Source organism: Urocampus carinirostris, chromosome 10, assembly GCF_059441175.1.
Source record: "Urocampus carinirostris isolate Australia breed hairy pipefish chromosome 10, RoL_Ucar_1.0, whole genome shotgun sequence".
Lineage (NCBI taxonomy): Eukaryota > Metazoa > Chordata > Actinopteri > Syngnathiformes > Syngnathidae > Urocampus > Urocampus carinirostris.
Genome location: NC_142358.1, coordinates 42,582,846 through 42,607,039, shown reverse-complemented (window position 1 = coordinate 42,607,039; position 24,194 = coordinate 42,582,846). Strand labels below are relative to the sequence as shown.

At 40.9% G+C, this 24,194-nt stretch overlaps 1 protein-coding gene across 1 annotated transcript in view; it reads right to left on the bottom strand.

The window, feature by feature from the left end:
* The window catches only part of robo2 (roundabout, axon guidance receptor, homolog 2 (Drosophila)), a 553,890-nt gene that overhangs the window by 53,525 nt on the left and 476,171 nt on the right, over positions 1 to 24,194 (bottom strand). The window contains exons 15-20 of the mRNA XM_088345887.1: positions 23,575 to 23,696; positions 13,214 to 13,445; positions 9,115 to 9,239; positions 8,873 to 9,044; positions 3,833 to 4,021; positions 1,066 to 1,092 (exon numbers count right to left, since the gene is read on the bottom strand). Coding sequence (XP_088202013.1) covers positions 1,066 to 1,092; positions 3,833 to 4,021; positions 8,873 to 9,044; positions 9,115 to 9,239; positions 13,214 to 13,445; positions 23,575 to 23,696 — 867 coding nt within the window. The remainder of the gene's footprint in view (positions 1 to 1,065; positions 1,093 to 3,832; positions 4,022 to 8,872; positions 9,045 to 9,114; positions 9,240 to 13,213; positions 13,446 to 23,574; positions 23,697 to 24,194) is intronic.

Genomic DNA, 24,194 nt, shown 5'->3' with positions numbered 1-24,194 from the left:
GAATTGAAGTGTAGCAGCCCGGCAACACACAAGACAATTTTAGGAGGTAGCCAACAATCAACCAATACACGCACAGACCAGATACCACGGCAACAGATATGACTGGTAATATATATACCTGCTGGTATGGGGTAAGGTTTGGTTTGGCTTTAGACTTTGCGACAGGAAGGTGGGGGTTGTTGGCAGTCTACAACGAGCTGCCAACGGTAAGGCACGATCTTTTGGTGCTCCGCAAAAAAAGTTAATTTTAAACATTAAAACCATAGCTCTCTCAACATGCACAGTAATGTGATTGATGTTGTCAAGCTGTTTGGATTTATTTTCGTTTCGTTTCTGTCGCCTTTTATGTTAGTTTTTCCGGGCGTTGCATGTTGTGCTAAAATGCTAATTCCCCTTATAGAGATCAAAGCCAGCAGAGAAGCTTACCACGTGTTGTGTTGCGTTGTGACTCATTCATTTGCAGGTAAATTGTACCCGTTTTGATACTCATTATTGTTATTATTTCTATTTTCTCATATATCTAAAAAGGATGATGTTGGTTAAAATTCAGACTAAAGAAAAATATGTTGAATTCATTGTAAACGTTTAAAAAAAAAAAAAAAAAACACTATACAATCTCTTATTTTGTATTTTGTTAATGTAATGTTAATGTATTTTATGTAAACCGAAAAGAAAAGCTCTTTGATATGTTTTTGGCAGTCTACAACGAGCTGCCAAACGAGATCAAAGCCAGCAGAGAAGCTTACCATGTGTTGTGACTCATTCATTTGCTACGACTGTAATAAAAACCTCATCCTCCAGTCCAGCATGAATGTGGATCTTTGGCGGGACAGGTACACATATAAATAAATATATATATATATATATATATATATATATATATATATATATATATATATATATATATAGATATGAAATTTACGAGCTAAACCGTCAGTGGTAGCGAATGAGTCAACTTTGTCTGTGTTAGCTTAGCATTAGCCATGAGCGTTAGCTGTTAGCAAGGCATATCGGATTAGCGGGGGTAAGAGAGTGGGGATGAGGAGTGGGACAAATGAACAGTACCTGCAGGGGTGAAGGTGAAGGACTGAACTGCAAAAAAAAAAAGGAGACAGAAAAGTGTGGGGTTAAAGGGGCAGTCTATGAACGGGGGTTACTTCATGACAAAGGCAAATTTGGTCGTTTTTTGATGGCGATGGAGAATTAGTTTCTTTTTAAAGACCAAATCGAAATTTTAAATTTAAAATCACTTATTTTAATCAACGGTAATTTTGGTCGTTTCTTGTCAGCAACGGCGAACTTACTCATTAAAGAATTGAGAAAAAAAAAAAAATCCTTTTCATGAGGCCAAACAAATCAAAAGATCGATTCCAGATTGCAATTTGGTTGTTTCTCGAATGTGACGACATTCATTTATTTTTAAAGACCAAACCAAAAATGAAAAAGAAAGATGAAAAATTGTAACTTTGAAATAACATATCTCGTTCAGCGGTAAATTTGGTCGTCTCTGAACACTAGTAAATCTGGTCATTTCTAGATAGCTTCGGTAAACTAGGTAATTTGTTAACCACACAAGTGAGAGATAAATGAGTACTTTATAAGACCAAACCAAATTTGAAAAGGAACAAATTTGGTCGTTTCTTGAAAGCAACGGAAAACGTTGTTGTTGAATGACCAGCGAGTGAGCAATTTTGTTTTCGAGACCAAACCGATCAAGAGAATGATCGAATGCAAACTCTGTGGCAACGGCAAATTTGGTCGTTTCTGCACAGCGACAGAAAATAATGCCACATGACGACCAGGACCAAACCAAAATAGAGAATAATCAACAATCAAATTTGTCGTTTCTCAATATCACTGCCAAATTTGGTCGATTCTGGATTAAAGGGGTAAATTTGGTCGTTTTTCCACGGCAACAGCAAATATGTTCGTTGATCGACTAGGACATGAGCAATTTCGTTTTTAAAGACGAAACCAAAAATGAGAATAATCATATATCGAATTTGTCGTTTCTCAATATCATTGCCAAATTCGGTCATTTCTGATTACAAGGGCAAATTTGGTCGTTTCTCGACAGCAACTGCAAATATGGTTGGTGATCGACCAGGACATGAGCAATTTCGTTTTGAAGACCAAACTAAAAATAAGAATAATCAATAATCAAATTTGTCGTTTCTCAATATCACTGCCAAATTCGGTCATTTCTGATTACAAGGGCAAATTTGGTCGTTTCTCTACGGCAACAGCAAATATGGTCGTTGATCGACCAGGTTATGAGCAATTTTGTTTCAAAAACCAAACCAAAATTGAGAATAATCAATAATCAAATTTGGCGTTTCTCAAGATCACTGCTAATTCAGTCAATTCTGGATTACAGGGCCAAATTTGGTCGTTTCTCGACAGCAACTGCAAATATGGTTGGTGATCGACCAGGACATGAGCAATTTTGTTTTGAAGACCAAACCAAAAATAAGAATAATCAATAATCAAATTTGTCGTTTCTCAATATCACTGCCAAATTTGGTCGATTCTGGATTAAAGGGGCAAATTTGGTTGTTTCTCTACGGCAACAGCAAATATGGTCGTTGATCGACCAGGTTATGAGCAATTTTGTTTTAAAAACCAAACCAAAATTGAGAATAATCAATAATCAAATTTGGCGTTTCTCAAGATCACTGCCAATTCAGTCAATTCTGGATTACAGGGCCAAATTTGGTCGTTTCTCGACAGCAACTGCAAATATGGTCGACCAGGACATGATCAATTTAATTTTTGAAGACCAGACCAAAAATGAGTACAATCAACAACAAATTTGTCGTTTCTCAATTTCACTGTCAAATTTGGTCAATTTTGGTTGTTTCTTGACAGCAACTGCAAATATGGTCGTTGATCGACCAGGACATGAGCAATATATTTTTTGTAGACCAGATCATTCACAAGAATGATCGACCTAAAGTTTGATGTCAAGGGCAAATTTGGTCGTTTAACTGTCAGATAATGGAAAGAGAGAAGGAGCAATTTGGTTTTAATGACCAAACTAATCATGGAAACTTGATGGCGACGGCAAATTTGGTCGTTTCTTGTTTTCAAAGGCTAATTTGATTGAAAATAGGAACGCTAAATTGGCATTTTGTCACGGTTGCCCAATTGGCCCCCACTGTGTGGCGCCATCTTCTATCACGGTTACCAGGGCGCCCAATTGGCCCCGCCCATGGACACCGGCTGAAACTCGTTGACAGATTGCTCCCTGTCACTACTTAAACGCTGTCCTGTGAGTCGTTTTTTGTCGGAGCGTCTGCAAAACTGTTTGACAGGTCAGACCCTGAGAATCTCCGTTGTCCCTGTGTTTTGCTCTTGTTTTGCCAAGCCCTGTGAATCTCCGTTTTTTTTTCCCTGTGTTTTTGCTCCTGTTTTGCTCTCGCCACGATCTGTTTGATTTCGACCACTTCCGCGTTCCGAGCAATCTACCTCGGGATCGAGTGTGCGCTCCTTTCTCTTCTCCCCAATAAACTGTGAGTAACGTTATGCGAGTGGGTTCTGCTTCCTGTCCTGGTCCTGACACATTTTTATTTAAAAAAACAAATCAATCATGACAACGATCGCTTGTGTCTTTTCGGAGAGAATTGTAATAATTCTATCGATTCGATATCCTATACTATGAGTAAATGAGTACCGATCGGGACCAAAGCGCAGAAGGTGGGCAAGCATCGGCAGCTGAGAGAAAGCGGCGAAAATTACAAACGAAACCAAACACCACAAAGACGAATGGAGAGCAGCCATTGGTGGATGGGGAGGGGGCGGGGTCAGGGAAGTGGATATGGGTGTGGCCAACCTGCATAGTTACTTAGGCCCTTCCTCTTCTTCCGGCGCCAATAGAGCCAAATGCTGAAGCCCATCAAGATGACCCAACAAGCTCCTCCAATGCCGGCGATGAAGGCAGGCTGCTTCACCACGTCCGTGATTTGCTCCGTGATGCTGTTGTTACGGTTTCCGTGGATCAGAACGTCCTGGAAAGCCTTACCTGGGGGAGAAATGAATAATATCGATGCCGGATACATTCAAAATCTATAGTCGAGATTTTGCTACAAATTTCCAACAGCTTGAAACCTTCAAGAGTTAGAATAAGGCTCAAAATACCATTTTCTTGAAACCCTACTTTCACGTATGTTGTTATCAATGACACTAATAACAATTCAATTCAATACTTTGAAACCCCAAACATGATTTCAAACCTTGAAATACTTGAGACTCATTTCAAACCCACCTTTTAAATTATTCATTTCTCTAAAAAAAACCCTCAAGCATAAAATCCTGTTTGAAAAATAAAAATCCCAGTTGCTTGAAACCATCTTGAAATTACTACAAAACCCTAAACACGGTTTGAAACATTAAAATTCTTAAAACTATTATTTCAAGCTCAATTTGTTATTTTCTCAACTACAACAACAAACGAGCATAAAAACCCTGTGCGAAAAATCCCAAATCCCAGTTGCTTGCAACCTTACTTTAAAATATAAACTTTGAAGCCCCACTTTGAAACCCTAAACATGGTTTGAAAGACCGACATTTGAAACTCCATTAAACCCCACCCCACTATTTTCTTTTCAAACCCTAGGCCATACAATCCAAAACAATCCAAATCCAGATTATTTGAAACCCTACCTTGGAATCCAAACCTCAATTCCCCACTTTATAACTTGGCTTAAAATTTAAAGAGACAAGTATATGAGTGGATTACATTTTAAACTGTTTTCATTGTTTGTAAAGCCAAACTTCTATGTAACATTTTCTCTTAAAACCCCATTTGAAAAATCGAAATCACAATTGCTAAAACCCCTACTTTAAAATTTCAAACCATAAAAAAACCTACTTTGAAACCTTAGGAGACATGAAAAACTCATTCCAAGCCCAAACCTATATCAATTATTTTCCTATTAAACCCACAGGCTTGAAACCCTATCTGAAAAAAACACAATTGCTTGAAAACCTACTTTAAAATACAAACATTGGAAGCCAAAATCTTAATTTTTTAGACCCTTACCCAGGCTATAATCCCCCTGTTGAAATCCAAACACTAGTTTGAAACATCATTAACAACCTTACATTAGAAATCCAAACCGGAAACCAAAATAACCCTAATTTGAAATCTGATATTTGAGACCCTATTCTATTGCACATCCCACTTATTCTGTGTGTAGTTGTGTGACAATGTCTATCTAATTGATCAATCAGGTTGTACTCAGAACCCTACTTCAAATCCCCAATTTTAAAAACCATAACCTTGACTCTAACCCTTTTATTCAAATCCTGACACAAGTTTGAATATTTATTAGAAAAATTCTCTCATTAAATACCCAAACATGAAAACTTAAAACCCTATTTTGAAATCTAAACCTTAAAACGCAACTTTGTTACCCCGATCTTCAGATTTGACTAACCTTGGCTCTATACCCTGCATCGAAATCCTAACATCAGTTTGAAAATTCATTAAGGGGATGTCATTAAAAACCCAAACATGAAACCTTAAAACCCTATGTTGAAATCTAAGCCTTAAAACGCAACCTTAAAACCCCAAACTTCAGATTTCACTAACCTTGGCTCTATACCCCGTATCGAAATCCTAACATCAGTTTGAAAATTCATTAAGGGGATGTCATTAAAAACCCAAACTTGAAACCTTAAAACCCCTATGTTGAAATCTAAACCTTAAAACGCAACTTTGATACCCCGATCTTCAGATTTCACTAAGCTTGGCTCTATACCCTGTATCGAAATCCTAACATCAGTTTGAAACTTCATTTAGGGGATGTCATTAAAAACCCAAACTTGAAACCTTAAAACCCTATTTTGAAATCTAAACCTTAAAACGCAACTTTGATACCCCGATCTTCAGATTTCACTAACCTTGGCTCTAAACCCTGTATCAAAATCCTAACATCAGTTTGAAACTTCATTAGGGGGATGTCATTAAAAACCCAAATTTGAAACCTTAAAACCCTATTTTGAAATCTAACCCTTAAAACGCAACTTTGATACCCCGATCTTCAGATTTCACTAACCTTGGCTCTAAACCCTGTATCGAAATCCTAACATCAGTTTGAAACTTCATTAAGGGGATGTCATTAAAAACCCAAACTTGAAACCCTACTTTATTTCACAAAAAAACAGACTTTGAACCAGTGTAGGTTTTGAGTTGGGCTCTCTTGTAATGCAGTTCTACTGAAATAGAAGTCAGGACATTGATTAACCTCCGAGAACGTGCGAAGATTTGCGGGCAAAGATATCGAGCGCCTGACTCGCCGGCGCAATCTAAAGCTGTGAAAAAAAAACCCTAAAACAAACAAAAAAGACAAAGCTTATAAGAAAAATCCCCGTGTGAGTCGCTTGTTTGGCTTTCCGGGCTGCTAATTGACTCCGAGACTGCCGGCGGACCCATCGACCGGCGACGGTTCCCGCACGAGAGCCGTATTCTTCTGGACGGCTACCGAAAGCCACACCAGGGAAATAAGGGCGCTCGGAGTTATGGCTCCGAGTTATGGCTCATAATAATAACGGGAAAGCTACCGGTTCGATGGACACTCGATTAGGGACACCTCCACTTAGAAACAGCGTACACTTTGCTCCCCACACTGTCAGTTGAAACTTTAAAAACCTGATTTAAAAAAGTTTTAAAAGATTTAAAACCTTAATTTAAGAAGAACGGACCTAGTTTGAAGGTAAGAACCCTTAAAAAAACCTCCACTTGGAAAAGGAGGACTGTAAGTGACAAAGACAACAAAGTGGACTTGATACGAGATTAAAAACCCTAATATAAAAAAAGAGACCTGGTTTGAAGGCCTTTACCTGTCAAGGCCCAACAAAAAAATGTCTTATCACTGATTTGAGACCCTAACCCAGGTTTGAAGACCTGTTTAGGTACCTCTTTTCAAAACCAGAATCCAACTTGTTAAGGTTCTAAAAATGTCTTATCCTTGATTTAATACCCTAACCTAGGCATGAAAACCTAATAAAGAAGCCCGGATCCAAATTGTTAACGCTCTAAACTGTTTTCTATCCTTAATTCCAAACACTAACCCAGGATGAGGAACCTTTTTTGAAACCCAAATTCAACTTATTAAGGCTCTCGACCATTTTCTTATCCCAGATTTGAGAACCTAACCTTTGCTTGAACCCCGCTTGAGGATCCTTTTTCAAATCTGGAATCCATCTTGTTAAAAATGTCTTATCCTTGATTTAATACCCTAACCGAGGCATGAAAACTTAATAAAGACACCCAGATCCAAGTTGTTAACACTCTAAACCGTTTTTCTATCCTTAATTCGAAACTATAACCCAGGATGAGGAAAGTTTTTTGAAACCCAACATCCACTTATTAAGGCTCTAGACCGTTTTCTTATCCCAGATTTGAGACCTTTGCTTGAACACCGCTTCAGGATCATTTTTTAGAACCGGAATCCAACTTGTTAAAAATGACTTATACCTGATTTGATACCGTAACCGAGGCATGAAAACCAATTAAGGAAACCTGAATCCAATTTGTTCAGTCTCTAAACCCTTTTTAAAACGCTGATTTGGAAAGCTAACCCAGGATGATGAACCTTTTTTGAAACCCCAATTCAATTTATTAAGGCTCTAGACCGTTTTCTTATCCCATATTTGAGACCCTAACCTTTGCTTGAACACTGATTCGGGATCCTTTTTCAAAACCGGAATCCATCTTGTTAAAAATGTCTTATACCTGATTTGATACCCTAACTGAGGCATGGCATCCTATTAAGGAAACCTGAATCCAATTTGTTCAGGCTCTAAACCGTTTTTCAAACTGAAGGATTTTATACATTTGACTATAAAGGATTTTATACATTTGACTATAAAGGATTTTATATGATTGACTCATAATGCAATGAATATTTTCACTGAGCAGGCTTGAGTTCAATGACAGGGCAGGCTGTTCCAAATGCGAAATATTTTGTCTAGTTCTGTTGATAACAGGACTCTGACAGAGGACGGCAGGCGTTGTTTTGAGAAGCCCCACGTTGGGCTTCCTTGGCACGCCCATGGGAGGAGTCGGCACGCCATTACGCTGGGAGAAAATGGCCAATAGGAGAAAGCTAAAGGACATCAGAAGAAGGCTTCCCAGAGACTCCAACGTCGTTAATTTGGTGGAGTACACTTAGTTAAAGTGTTCATGAAATTAAATCTGCCCCCAATTGAAAATGTCGGCTTCCTGTTCATAGTTTCCCTCAAAAAACGAGCGTGCATAAATTGTTGGGTTAATGGAGTCAGATAACTCATTCGAACAATTTGGTGAACGCTACATTTTGATATTAATTTAAAAAAAAAAAATGATTTGGAAAGCTAACCCAGGGTGATGGACCTTTTTTGAAACCCCAAATACACTTATTAGGGCTCTAAATCATTTTATTATCCCAGATTTGAGACCCTAACCTTTGCTTGAACACCGCTTGAGTAGCCTTTTTCATAACCAGAATCCAACTTGTTAAAAATGTCTTAAACCTGATTTGATACCCTAACCGAGGCATGAAAACCCAAATCCAATTTGTTCGGGCTATAAACAATTTTTCAAACCCTGATTTGGAAAGCTAACCCAAGTTGATGAACCTTTTTTGACACCCAAAATCAATTTATTACACATAAATATACATGTATACATGTGAAAAAAAAACCCAAATGGATTTACCTGGTACGGTAGAGTAGCGGGGGGATGCAGCCCTTTGAGACTTTTTCTGATAAAGGGCGTCACAAATAAACACGACTTTACTTAAATCATTTTCTTATCCTAGATTTGAGACCTTATCGGAAACACACACCCAAATTGAAAAAAATATGGGATATTAAAAAACCAACTTACCGATAATAATAGACTGCGCCTGACTCCTGACACCGATCCCGGCGCTGGTTCCGGCGGCGACTTCTACCCGGTAAGCCACGCCCACTTGGAGCCCGCCCACCACCACCGAGCGGATGGCAGCGTCCACCGTCTTGTTGACGTGGAAACGCGTCTCGTTTCCCAGGCACCAGATCTAGAGGTCGGACCCAGACCGTTACCGGACCGGACCGAGTCTCCGGTTTTCAGACTTTGGCGGTTCTGACCTTATACTCCTGGATGATCCCGTTCTGGTGGTCTGGCGGAGGGGGGTCCCAGGAGATGCTGATGGAGGTGCTGTTCTGGTTTCCCACAGTCAGGACCGTCACCTGCTGTGGGGGGGCACTGGGGGCTGTGGACATGGGGGAAAAAAAAAGGGACATCATTTAGATCATTTCTTCCTCATGCCATGAGGCTCTTTAACTCCACCCGAGGGAGTAAAGCACCCATTAAACCACACCCCACATTTGCATGTGACCCTATTTTTATGACAGTGTGTATTTTCCGTAGCACTATTTAAATACTCTATATCAGGGGTGTCAAACTCATTTTGACTCGGGGGCCACACGATAGAAAAAACATTCTGTTGGGGGCCGGACTAGTAGATTAAAGAGAAAGAAAAGGAGAGATAAAGAAATAAGAGAAAGAGGGAGGGAAAAGGAGAGAGGGCGGGACAAAGAAAGAAATAGAGAGGGAGAGAGCGTGAGAAACAAAAGATAAAAAGTTGTGAGAGAGAGAGAAAGGAAAGGGAGAGGAAGAAAGAAATCCAAAGAGAAACAGAAAGACAGAAGGAGATAAAAGAGAAAAGAAAGCACAAAAGATAGGAAGAGAGAAAGAGAAAAGGAAAAAAAGGAAGTTAGAGCAAATGAAGTTAAAAAAAACACAAAGAGAGAAAGAGACAAAGTACAACAAAGGAAGGGAAAAAGAGAGACACAGAGAGTGAAAGAGACAGGGACAGAGTGGGAGAAAAGGGGTGGAAAAGAGATAGAGAGAGAGAGAGAAAAGAAATAAAAAGAGAAATAAGATAGATAGGGGGAAAGAAAGAGAGAGAAAGAGTGAAATCCAAAGAGATATGGAAAGAGAGAAGGAGATAAAAGATTAGGAGAGAAAGAGAGAAGGGGGGAAAGAGTCAATGAGAATGCAGGAGACAGAGAGATAGAGAAAACAGAGAGCAAAAGAAGGTAAAGACACAAAAAGAAAGAGACAAAGAGGAACAAAGAAAGAAAAAAAAGAGAGAGTGAAAGAGAGATAAAGAGTGAGATAAAAAGGAGGAAGAGAGAGAGAGAGAGAAAAAAAAGAGAGAGAAAAGGACAAAAGAGAGCAAAAAAAAGTAAAATGCCACAGAGAGAAAGAGACAAAGAGGAGCAAAGAAAGATAAAAAAGAGAGAGTGAAAGAGAGATAGAGAGTGAGAGAAAAAAAGGAGGAAGCGAGAGAGAGATGGGGAGAGACAGAGAGAGAGAATACAAGCACAGAGTTTGCGAGAGGCACCTGGCTTTGGCAACATCAAGTGGACATATTTCAACCTGCAGCTCATTTTTCTCTTGCGCTTCTCTGAGTGTTGTCTGTCTGCATCAAAAATGGTGTTTTCTCATTTCCTCGGCTAGACGGGAGCAGAGTTCCCAACGCTGACAGGTCAATTACTAGCAGCAGCGCTCGTCAGCCACTAAATCTAGACCCGTCCCTCGGCCGGGCCCCGTGATGAAGCCGTCCCCTCGGCCGGATCAGGAGCGATCCGATCGAACCTTCGATCGGCCAATGTCGTTGAAAGTTAATGGCTAACGTGATTTAGCGCTTTATTAGCATGCATATTTGCGCTAAACAATTCCCATTTTTCATTAGCGACCTGCGCTAATGGAGCCATTAGCCGGCTGATGTATGGCCGACGCAAATTTGACCTACTGTCGGGATAATGAAGGATTAGCAACGGGGAAAATTGGCGGGCTCTTATTGGCTACTGCATTTGCCTGAGTACAGGATTTTTATAGTTATTATTTTTGGGAATTTTTTTTTTTCATTTTCTTTAATGATTTTTTAATTTTTATTTTACCTACATATAAATAAATGCAAAGAAACTCACTCTATACCCAAATTGTCATGATTACTGATGTCAAGAACCTGTTCCCGCTCGTTTGCCGCCAACTGCCTCGGATTCTGATTGGCTCCTGTCCCTATTTAAACCCACATCTATCTTTCACCTGTTGTCAGTCCGTCTGGGAACCTCAGTGTACTTTAAGCAAGCTTTTTTGACCCACCTGTTATTGCTCCCTTCTGTTCCCCAGCTTCAACCTGTTTTTTGATCCTGACCACATCTACTCTCCTCTCCTGGCTTTCGATTCGTTTCCAATCCCGACCACGTTTTTTGCTCTCCTGTCCCGGCTTCGACCCGTTTTTTGATCCTGACCACGTCTACTCTATTCTTCTGGCTTTCGACTCGTTTCCAATCACGACCACGTTTTTTGCTCTCCTGTCCCGGCTTCGACCCGTATTTTGATCCTGACCACGTCTACTCTCCTCTCCTGGCTTTCGACTCGTTTCCAATTACGACCCTGTTTTTTGCTCTCCTGTCCCGGCGTCGACCCGTATTTTGATCCTAACCATGTCTACTCTCCTCTCCTGGCTTTCGACTCGTTGCTGATCCCGACTACGTTTTTTTGCTCTCCTGTCCCGGCTACTGACCCGTTTTTTCCGTTCCCGGTACCGCCATTGCTCACCACAGAAGTCCCCCGCTCAGCGATCACCGGATGGTGGGTACAACCCTTTCCTTTTCTTTCCAATAAAACTGAGGGTCCTGTCTCCGTTCTGTATTTATTAATTGAAATTATTTATTTTTGAATTTCCACAATATGTATGTGGCATGCATTTATTTTTTTTTCATGCATTATATGTTGTCTTACTTTCATGTTTTTTTCAGTTATAGCTCATGTGCCTTGATCATATTTCAGGCATTTGTCATCATGGTCCTTTTATTCTTGTTTTGTCCACATGTGCTAATGTTTCTTATGTTTCCAAACTTTCATGTTTTGTTAAGTTAGAGCTAATTAGTGTTCATACATTATATGTTGTATTACTTTCATGTTTTTTTCAGTTAGAGTTTGTGTGACTTGATCATTATTCAGGCACTTGTCATCTTGGCCTTTTAATTCTTGTTTTGTCCACATGGGCTAATGTTTCTTGTGTTGCCAAACTTTCATGTTTTGTTAAGTTTGAGCTAATTGGTGTTCATACATTATATGTTGTATTACTTTCATGTTTTTTTTAGTTAGAGCTCATGCGCATTGATCATATTTCAGGCGCTTGTCATCATGGCCCGTTAATTGTTGTTTTGTCCACATGTGTTAATGTTTCTTGTGTTGCCAAACTTTCATGTTTTGTTAAGTTTAAGCTAATTGGTGTTCATACATTATATGTTGTATTACTTTCATTTTTTTTTCAGTTAGAGCTCGTGTGCCTTGATCATATTTCAGGCACTTGTCATCTTGGCCTTTTTATTCTTGTTTTGTCCACATGGGCTAATGTTTCTTGTGTAGTCTTCCATTCATGTTGTGTTAAGATAGAGCTAATTGGTGTTCATACATTATATGTCGTCTTACTTTCATGTTTTTTTCAGTTAGAGCTTGTGCGCCTTGATCATATTTCATGCACTTGTCACCATGGCCCTTTAATTTTGTCCACATGTGCTAATGTTTCTTGTGTTGCCAAACTGTCATGTTTTGTTCTGTTAGAGCATTATGCAGTTTTCCTATCGACACATGACTATATTCTCTGCGTCCTCTTACTTTCGTGTTTTTTTCAGTTAGAGCTTGTGCGCCTTGATCCTATTTCAGGCACTTGTCATCATGGCCCTTTAATTGTTGTTTTGTCCACATGTGCTAATGTTTCTTGTGTTGCCAAACTTTCAGGTTTTGTTCTGTTAGAGCATTATGCAGTTTTCCTATCGACACATGACTATATTCTCTGCGTCCTCTTTCATGTTTTTTTCAGTTAGAGCTCATGCGCCTTGATCATATTTCAGGCACTTGTCATCTTGACCCTTTTATTCTTGTTTTGTCCACATGTGCTAATGTTTCTTGTGTTGCCAAACTTTCATGTTTTGTTCTGTTAGAGCTGGTTAGTGTAAGAAGATTATGCAGTTTTTCTATCCAAACATGACTATATTCTCTTCCTTTCGTGTTTTGATCAGTTCGTTGCTATTCATTCATAATCTGCATTGTCTCCCTTTCATGTTTTGTACAGTGTAAACTAGATTGAGCTACACCATATCTTGCTTCTGCTGCCCTTTCAGGTATTGTGCATTTAGGTCGGCCGGATTTTCTCTTCGACTGTACCTTCTTCGGTGGTCCTGGCCGTCTTAGATTCGCTGTCTATGCCCTGGAACTCGTTGAAAAAGGGGCGGGCCTTGATCTCGTAGACCACGCCCTTCTTGAGACCCGATAGGACGGCGCTGCGCTCCGACGGGACCTTGACGTCCTGTGTCTGCCAATGACCCGGGGAGGACAGTCCCGACGTCTGCCGGTAGACCAATCGGTAGCCTTGGATGAACTGCGACTGTCGGTCCACCTGGAAGTAGCGGCGGAGATGGTTTTGGTATCAAAGATTGATTTATGACAGTGTCGATGGGAAATATCAAGAAAAACACTTTAAAGGTTGGACCCCCCCTCAGTTTTGACATCGGAGGTCCAGCAAATGCAAATGAGCTACTAGTGAGCAAGGCCAAGTGCAATTTCCTAGACATAATGATGAGGAGGCGGAGTTATGCAAATGAGATACACGCGAGCAAGTGCAATTTCCTTCAGATAATGATGAGGAGGCGGAGTTATGCAAATGAGCTACTGGTAGTTATGGCAAAGTGCATTTTCCTTGATATAAAGATGGGGGTGGGGAGTCTATGCAAATGAGCTAATGGTGGGAGGGGCCAAGCACATGTGCCTTGACATGATGGATATGGGGCGGGGCTATGTAAATGAACCAAAGGTGGGATGGGGTGATTGCAAACAAACTTATAACAAGGGGGCGGGGCCATGCAAATGAGCAACTGGTAAGCAGCACAGTTTCATTGGCGGAGGGATGCAAATGAGCTGATGATAGGCGGAGCCAAGTGAAATTGACATGACGTGATAAACATGGGGCGGAAATATGCAAAAAATAAACTAATATGTGGGAGTGGGTGGGTGGGGTTGTTTTAGGGGGGCAATTGCAATTTCCTCGGCATGATAACGAAGGGGCAAAGCTATGCAAATGAGCTCAGGAGGTAGAGCGCTCGTCTTGGGATCAAGAGATCACAGTTCGAATCCCAGCTCCTCCGTGTTACATGTCGAAGTGTCCTTAGGTAAGACACTGAACCCCTAATGCCCCCAATAAGCAGGTTGGCGCCTTGAATGGCTGCACAGCCGCTATTGGTGTGTGAGTGTGTGTGTAAATGGGTAAGTGTGAAGCACATTGTAAAGCCCTTTGAGAGGTCTTCATTGACTTGAAAAGCGCTGTAGAAATGCAGACCATTTACCATTTAGCATCTTGATTATCCTCAAAATGTTTGGAGGCTGACTCCCTATTGGTGTGTGAGTGTGTGTGTGAACGGGTAAGTGTGAAGCACATTGTAAAGCACTTTGGGAGGTCTTTATTGACTTGAAAAGGGCTGTAGAAATGCAGACCATTTACCATTTAGCATCTTGATTATCCTCAAAACGTTTGGAGGCAGACCCCCTATTGGTGTGTGAGTGTATGTGTGTGAATGGGTAAGTGTGAAGCACATTGTAAAGCCCTTTGAGAGGTCTTCATTGACTTGAAAAGCGCTGTAGAAATGCAGACCATTTACCATTTAGCATCTTGATTATCCTCAAAATGTTTGGAGGCTGACTCCCTATTGGTGTGTGAGTGTGTGTGTGAACGGGTAAGTGTGAAGCACATTGTAAAGCACTTTGGGAGGTCTTTATTGACTTGAAAAGGGCTGTAGAAATGCAGACCATTTACCATTTAGCATCTTGATTATCCTCAAAACGTTTGGAGGCAGACCCCCTATTGGTGTGTGAGTGTATGTGTGTGAATGGGTAAGTGTGAAGCACATTGTAAAGCACTTTGGGAGGTCTTCATTGACTTAAAGCGCTACATAAATGCAGACCATTTCATTTCATTTCATCGGGGCCAAGTGCAATTTCCTTGTTGACAAGGGGGCGGAGCTAGGCTGTTGTAAAAACGTGTTATTTTTCTCTTAGGTTTTTGATTCAGAATTAATTTACGACCATTTGACTTATGTTAAAACAGTGGATACGAACATTTTATTCTGGATGTGGAAAAATATCCGGACAATGCTGTAAGCTAGATTTTGTATCGTTTTTTCCGGAGTACAGGACAGTACTGTAGGGCTTCTTTCTGCCACTACTAGGCGTGTGGCGCTGTGAGAGGTCACCAGCATCCACACCGAAGAAGAAATCCGCTTCCTCTTCCTAGTTCGTGTGTAAACATTCAATATTGTATCTCCAGCGCGCTAAGAACTTAACTAAGAACATTTTTATTGTTTAATATCTCGTGTACTGTTCAATATGGTTGGGGTAAAGTGTAAAGAAGAGACGAGCCGTTTCTTTTGAAATGCAAGTGGAATAAGAAAGCTTGATGTGGTTGAGAAAAAAGGGTTGGGTCGCTTTTTTTGCCCAGTTTCTACCTCGGTGTCATGATTACCGATGTGAATCACCTGTGCCCGCTCATTTGGCGCCAACCACCGCGGGTTGTGATTGGCTCCCTGTCACTATTTGAACCCAGTCCTGTCAGTCCTCTGTTGTCAGTCCGTCTTTGAACCTCTGTTTTTCAAAGCAAGCCTTTTTTGACCCCTGAGTCCCGCCTGTCCCGTTTCTGCTCCCGTTTGTCTCCGGCTACGAAACGTTTTGGTCCAGAACACGTCTGCTCTCCTGTCCCGTTGCTGACTCCGACCACGTTTTCTGTCCTGGCTATCGACCTCTTTTTCCGTTATTGACACCGCTATTGCCCGCGACGGAAGGTTCACTTCCGTATTCGGATCAGAATCGCTCCTTTCCTCTTTCTTTCAACAAAATCGTGAGAAAACATTACGTGATTGGGTCTTTCCTGTGTGCTGGTCGTGACCCACGGAGGAGGAAGTCGCCTAACTTTTGAAGCCCATCTTCCAAAAGTATATTAACCTCACTTTATTTATCTTTACAGAGCATATTATTTGATGAAATGTTTATTTTTTGTACAATACAATACAGGTTACTTATACAAGCCTTAAACAAACGTATGTAAACCTTAAACATACAAAATATAGCACTGAATCAACTTACAAACAATCGTCTCGTTCATAAGTAGGGCAGCGTCTGTGTATTGTTTCTGAACAGAGGTGTCTGTGACATGAATTGTATTATGCCTAAAACTTGACGTATTAACTACCGTAAATTCCAGACTATAAGCCGCTACTTTTTCCCCAAACTTTCAACCCTGTGGCTTATTCAGTGATGCGGCCAATTTATGTCATTTTTGGTGGAATATATGCGCCGAGGAAGACTGCAACTTCACTGAAACTGGCCGCATGCGAAAGGCAACTTTTTCGCAAGTCTGCCAGTGGATCCTGACAGCGTGGGGCAGCATCAAAAAATCCACCGTCACCAATGGGTTCCGAAAAGCCGTGTCGGAGAGGAGGGCACACCAGCGACAGTGACAGCGCGAGTGAGGCTGCGGGAGCGTGGGACGACGTCTATATGACACTGTTTCTTTCCGACACTGAGGAAGACGACTTTGATGGCTTCAGTTCTAAGGAAGAAGATGAGGACGGTTTACCGTGATTTTTACAAGTACGGCATGTTTTTAACAGACCCGTTTACTGTGTTGCGAGTGTGTTGCTACCTGTCACAGGCACCGTTTGGGAAGAAAGTTATATTATTATTAAAGCTTTGAAAACTCTCTCGATGCACCGTCTTTCTTTGTAAATATGTGTAACCCATGTGTAATATGTATTTGCAACTGTATATTTTTGTAATGTATTTATTTGCATTTGTTTGAGACACTTATTCTGATATGTTTCGCAAATTAAAAAAAGAGGGGCGGAGCAAAGGCGGGCTGAAGGGAAGTGGGGTAAAGGTGAGTGAGACTCGTTTGTTGCCGCGGCGGACAATAGTGGATATATATTTTTCCCACTTTTACCTTTGGAAATATAGACTTTTTTTCCTTGGATTACTTTCAACGGGCACCTGGACTCTGCAGGTCTGCATCAAACCTTAAGTACCGGTATCATTTTCCGTTCATTTTGCCGGCTGTGATTTCTGGACTGTGTACTTCAATGAAGGACGCTTAGTTTCAACACATTTAGTTGTGTTTGTGTTACAATTTTATTATGTGGGCTTATATACAGGTGCGGCTTGTGTATGTACAAAATCGGTTTTCCTCTTAAAATGTGGTGGGCGCGGCTTATAATCAGGTGCGCTCTATAGTCCGGAATTTACGGTAATTGGATATTGCGTACATTTTAAATTTTTTTTCTAACATGCAAAATGAATGAATAAACAAAGTTATCTGTTATCTACATTGGTCTCCTGAAGCAGGATTTTATCAGGTAGGAGATAATATATGCCTCTACTTCTTACGACCGTGCACTACCACTAATTGCTTCCCCGCCATTTTAAGACATCGTTACTCATTTAATGGGCACATTTTATTTACTAATAGCTAAATGCTATGCGCTAAAATCGTGTGATCGACTTTGATCATCCAAGGCATGTCTGACTTTCAGCATCGGAGCTCTTGTCTCATGGTTCAAAGTGACTTGTTTTGACTACTGTATTTTGTTTCTGTTTTTAGATCTTTGTTCTTTAAATAGCACGGAAACAAAATGAATGTCATCCGTTAGAGGTATCGGTCTCTTGAAGCAGGATTGTGTCGGGTAACGTTAGGAAGAAATCAGTTTACATGTATTTTGTGTCATGATTACTGATGCGGGCCACAGCCACAGACCCTGATTGGCTGTTGGGCTCTTTTAAAACTCCCGCCTTCCTGAAAACACTCGTCCGGTCGTCTGCGAACCTATGCTACCCGCTAGGCAATTTTTGTGACTCTGACTCTATCCTGCCCCATTTCCTGTCTGATTCCTGTTGCCGACCTCTTTTCTGGACCCGTTTCTGTTTTTGTTCCCGCGTCCCGGCCATCGACCTGTTTTTCTCGCTGTCAACGACGACCCTCGCTCGACACGGAAGTGCCACTTCCGCTTTCCCGCTATCTGCTACCCGTGACCGACGATCATCAGATCGTGGATGCAAGTGCTGTTCTCCTTCTTAATAAAAACTGATTAAAGTCTCTGTTCCTGGTTTGTGACATTTTGAGAAATTGTAATTAAGTTAAAGGCATTTTTAAGCTACTATTGGATATACATTGTAGCTAAGTCAAGTCAAGTCATGTTTATTTGTTTAGCCCTTAATCACATGGAGTTTCAAAGGGCTGCACAGACCACAGATTATGATGTTATTAATCAGATTCTCCATAATTTTAGGTTGTTTTTTTTTTTAATTTCTGAGCCATAAGCGGCCTTTAACAGTATCAGTACCTTTGTGCTTTTGTTTTTCCAGACCGGCCTTTCAATATAAGAGCCTATGTCAGCCATTTCCTTAGGTTTTGTTTTTACGAATGGAACACCCTCCTAGTATAGAAGTAATTGTTAGCCATTCGACTTCCCACTTGTGAATTCTACAGCCATTGTCCTGTAGTTCAGTGTTCCTGTAATAATCTGTGAGAAAAACCTTTAAGGTTCTGCTCATGTCAACTTTTGATTGTCTCACAACCGAGACTCTGTGATACAAATTGATACAAGTTTAGAATTATCAAAAACAAGGATCATGACTAGAATTTGCTTTTGCACATTTTGTGTATTATTTGCCCTCATGTAGGTTTTAGATCAAGGGATGGTGTCATAATAGTCTGTGGTTTGCAATAGTCGGTGGTCTGTGCAGCCCTTTGTGACTGTCCCTTGTAAAGGTTTCTTCAGTTTCCTCATGTTGAGGTTTTGGAGTTTTCCTTGCCTTCATGTAGGTTTAAGATCAGGGGATGGTGTCATAACAGTCTGTGGTTTGCAATAGTCGGTGGTCTGTGCAGCCCTTTGTGACTGTCCCTTGTCAAGGTTTCTTCAGTTTCCTCATGCTGAGGTTTTGAAGTTTTCCTTGCCTTCATGTAGGTTTTAGATCAGGGGATGGTGTCATAATAGTCTGTGGTTTGCAATAGTCGGTGGTCTGTGCAGCCCTTTGAGACTGTCCCTTGTCAAGGTTTCTACATTTTCCTCATGTTGAGGTTTTTGAGTTTTTCCTTGCCCTCATATAGGTTCTAGATCAGGGGATGGTGTCATCATAGTCTGTAGTTAGCAATAATCTGTGGGCTGTGCAGCCCTTTGAGACTCTTTGTGATTAAGGGTGTCACAAATAAACATGACTTGACTTGATTTATCTGAGTCCGTTCAGGACACTTCTGCTCCAGGTAAGCATGAAAACCAGTACTATCCGTTTGACGTGCAAGAGGAAACCCCACTACCCCAAAACGGCCTGGAATAGGATGGGTACCGCCAGTTATTTATTTTTCTTGGCCAAGGCATGTGTGACCTCAAGTATTGGATCATTTTTCCATATTGTGCAGAAGTCTGGGGCAATAATTACAAAAGTTGACTCCAGCCCCTTCTTATCCTCCAAAAAGGTTCAATGAGAACCATACACAGGGTAGGATATCGGGATCATACTCATATGTTATTCCTGCAGTCCAAATTCTTAAAATTGGCTGATTTAGTAATATTTTTCACTGCACAACTGCTATCTAAGGTCAACAAAAACATAATGGCAAAAAATATCCAAAAATTATTCATTTGGAAAGAGGTAAAATTCTCACTTAAGGGGCTGCAGTAAATTCATAATCCCAAAGGAGAGAACCACCAGGAAATGTGTGTGTGTCTCTGTGTGCGGAGTGAAACTTTGGAACAATTTACAAGACGAGATCAAACAATGTCCAACTATTCACTTGTTCGAATTTAAATACAAAAAAAAAAAAAAAAAACATTCCTGGCGGAATAGAGAGATGAAGAAAATTGGATATGAGTGATAGGAGAGATTGGGAATAGTGCGTCTAGAAATATGGTTAACTTTGTTGTTATTGTTGCTATTATTATATCATAACTGTTATTATTTATATTCTTACAATTGTTGTTATATCATTGGTGTATTTAATAGAGAAGATGAAGGGGTAAGCATCTGTTTCTTACTAGCCCTTTTCGAACAATTTATGTCACATTATTTTGTTGTTGAGTTATTGTTTTTGTTGTTTTTATTTTAATGTTCGAAATACGGTTTTCATTCATTCATAAATTATTTTTTACAAACCAATTGGATTTTCCACTTGTTTTCATACTTAGGACGTAGTATCGTTTGCAAAATAAATACATACGGATTTTTGATGGGTATCGGTCTCTAGAACAGGGGTGTCAAACTCATTTGAACTCGGGGGCCACACGATAGAACAAACAATCTGTCGGGGGCCGGACTAGTAGATTAAAGAGAAAGAAAAAGAGAGATAAAGAAATAAGAGAACGAGGGAGGGAAAAGGAGAGAGGGCGGGTCAAAGAAAGAAAACAAGAGAGAGGGAGAGCGTGAGAAACAAAAGATAAAAAGTAGTGAGAGAGGGGGAAAATAAAGGGAGAGGAAGAAAGAAATCCAAAGAAAAATAGAAAGACAGAAGGAGAGACAAGAGAAAAGAAAGCGCGAAGGGTAGGAAGACAGAAAGAGAAAAGAGAGAAAAGGAAAAACGGAAGTTAGAGCAAAAGAAGTTGAAAAGACACAGAGAGAGAGACAAAGAGCAACAGAGGAAGAGAAAAAGAGAGACACAGAGAGTGAAAGAGAGTGAAAGAGACAGAGTGGGAGAAAAGGGGTGGAAGAGAGAGAGAGAGAGAGAGAGAGAGAGAGAGAGAGAGAGAGAGAGAGAGAGAGAGAGAGAGAGAGAGAGAGAGAGAGAGAGAGAGAGAAATAAATACAGGTACAGTGTCTTTGTTCGAGGCACCTGGCTTTGGCGACATCAAGTTGACATATTTCAACCTGCAGTTTGTTTTTCTCTTGCGCTTCTCTGAGTGTTGTCTGGCGGGCCGGATTCAATCCCTTAGCGGGCCCGACCTGGCCCGCGGGCCGCCTGTTTGACACCTGTGCTCTAGAAGTAAAATTTCATCAAGTAGCGACAGGAAAAAAACTGTTATCTCTACTTCTTACGACCACGCACGACTCCGAATGTCCTCCCTTACCATTTTCGACATCGTTACCGATTTAACGGGCGCTTTTATCGCCGACTCCATCTCCGCTTAGCTTAATGAACACTCCGACATTAGCGCCGTCTTACGAGTTAGCGCCAATAAAGCCTCCTTGAAGGACGCCGGATCCTATAAACACCCGGCGCGACTGTCACGCCAATGATAATAGCTTTAAACGCCTTAAATTAAGACAAGGCGCTCTCCCCCAAAGCAAACCAGACCCCCCCCACAAACACACTCCTCGTAATGGCTTGTTAGCAACGCGAGCTAACGCATAAGCAGATGCTTTTTTTTCCGGCGGAATAAATCACCAAAACGGCGCTCTGACTTATTAATGGGACGATTTGCCCACGTAAAAGATCCGGGCGCAGAGGTTGTCGCTGTTTACGAAGCCGACTGATTGATAGCGTCGTTAAAAAATGACGGCGGCGGGGGGAAAATACGAGTTTTCCGACTTAAATGAGTCCGGAGGTAAAGACGAATCCGTCGGGTAAATAAACATGTCAGCGGGATCGCTGGTAATGGAAAAAGGCCCCAAGCCCCGCCCCCTTTTTCACACATCTCTATAACACAAGTGAGTGATTTATAAAAATAATAAAAAAAGGAAAAACATCGACCGGGGTAATTTGTCACACGCGTCAGAAGGCGCTGACTCGGGGAAACAAACATGGCCGCAGATAAATGTGTGCTAGGGTTCCCTTTGCTAAACACTTTATTAGCATAAACGTTCGTTTCTGACAGACGGAGAATGCTAATAAAAAAAAAGATGGATCCACGGCCGGATGCTCGACTTTATTTATATTTGCTACAGTAGACCAAAGGATACCACGTGCATTTTTTTCCGAGATGGGGGTTTCAAGGTGAAACTGTTGCATAGGGGAGGGATAGAAACAGGGGCGTTACCGGAGGGGGGCAGGGGTGGAAGTGCCTACCCACAGATACTCTCTGCCCACTCAAAAAAAAGTGGATGCATGGAACTATCTATCTATCTATCTTTGGTATCTCTCCATCTATGGTATCTATCCATATACGTTATCTATGTTTATCTATCCATCTATGGTATCTATGGTATCTATCCATTTATGGTATCCATGGTATCTATCCATGGTATCTATCTATAGTATCTATCTATCTATCTATGGTATCTATCTATGGTATCTATGGTATCTATCCATCTATGTTATCTATGGTATCTATCCATCCATGGTATCTGTGGTATCTATCCATGGTAACTATCCATGGTAACTACCAGACATGGGACCAAGTCACACATGTGCAAGTCTCAAGTAAGTCTCAAGTCTTCACCTTCAAGTCCCAAGTAAGTCCCAAGTATTTTTTTCTTGGGCAAGTCAAGTCACAAGTCAAGTCCCGAGTCTTAGATTGCCAAGTCCAAGTCAAGTCACAAGTCATAAAAACAGCGACTCGAGTCGACTCGAGTCCAAGTCACTAAGTCTCAAGTCCCCATGTCTGGTAACTACCTATGGTATCTATCTATCTATCTATGGTATCTCTCCATCTATGTTATCTATGGTATCTATCCATATACGTTATCTATTTTTATCTATCCATCTATGGTATCTATGGTATCTATCCATTTATGGTATCCATGGTATCTATCCATGGTATCTATCTATGGTATCTATCTATCTATCTATGGTATCTATCTATGGTATCCATGGTATCTATCCATGGTATCTATCTATGGTTTGTATCTATGGTATCTATCTATGGTATCTATCTATGGTCTATGGCAGGGGTGGCCAACCCGGTCCTCAAGAGCCGCATGTCCTGCATGTTTTGGAGGTTTCTCAGGTGATGCAAATTTTAAGATTGTTTGCAAGCTGTGCGGGAGCTTGATAATGACCCAGGTGATTGGGATCACCTGTATTTGAACAGAGAAACTCCAAAAACATGCAGGACATGCGGCTCTTGAGGACCGGATTGGCCACCCCTGGTCTATGGTATCTATCCATCCATGGTATCTATGGTATCTATCCATGGTAACTTTCTATGGTATATATCTATCTATGGTATCTATCTATCTATGGTATCTATGGTATCTATCTATCTATCTATCTATCTATCCATCGACTGTGCTGAAAAGATCTATATTGGAATAGCAGTAAAGGTGGCAAATAGGTTGCTGCTATATAAAACTGATAGCTAAATAGCTTCTTGTTGAGCAAGCATGTATTCATTTCTTTAATAGTGTTTGTGTACTTGAAATAATGTGTCATTGTATAGTGGGGAAAATTCTGTATGAAGTGGCCCAAATAAACCTATGAAATTCTACACCGTAAAGGGACACAATCTTAAGGTGGGGTAAGCTGTATCCTAGGATGTCTACTGTACTCATTTAGGTAAGAGTGAAGTACTTTTGTTTATTTTTTGAAAAGCGAAATATGATCTTCGCTAAGAACTCACCATCCACGTGACCTGGATAGCGGTGGGACTCAAGACCACAGGATTGTGCAGGCGGACGAGGACCTCGCCCAACTCCTTCTGCACGTGGCGGTGGTCCACGCCCTGAGCCGGGGGGCTGATATCTGCAGGTACAGACAGGAACCATGAAACGTAAAGCGTCAGTGTCGGGATTTTCCCACTTAGAGGTCCTTGTAGCGTAGCTTAGAGCGTGTGCATTCAAAGAAGGGTCGCAAAATTCCTAAGCCTTAATCAAGACTTTCTCACATGTGTTACAGACGGACAGAACATGAAAGAAAGTGTAAATCCCCGTTAGTGATAACAAATAAACAGGGGAGATAAATATACCCGGTGCGACTGGAAGGAGCCATTAGCAGGAATAAGTGGTTACATTTTGCAGAAAAGCTGCTAAAAATGCCAGCAAAAAAATTACCAAAGCAGGGTTTATTAAAAAGAAGCGGTAAACGATTAGAATGGTTCAGAGTCAGAGCATAGAGCGAAGCAGACAGCAGGAGTGGCTAGAGAAGGAAACTAGTATAATAACCTCCAAAGGCCTTCATCACAGAACTCGGCAACACTCGCTTGCGTTTCAAGCTATTGAAGCACAAATCAAGATTTGTTTC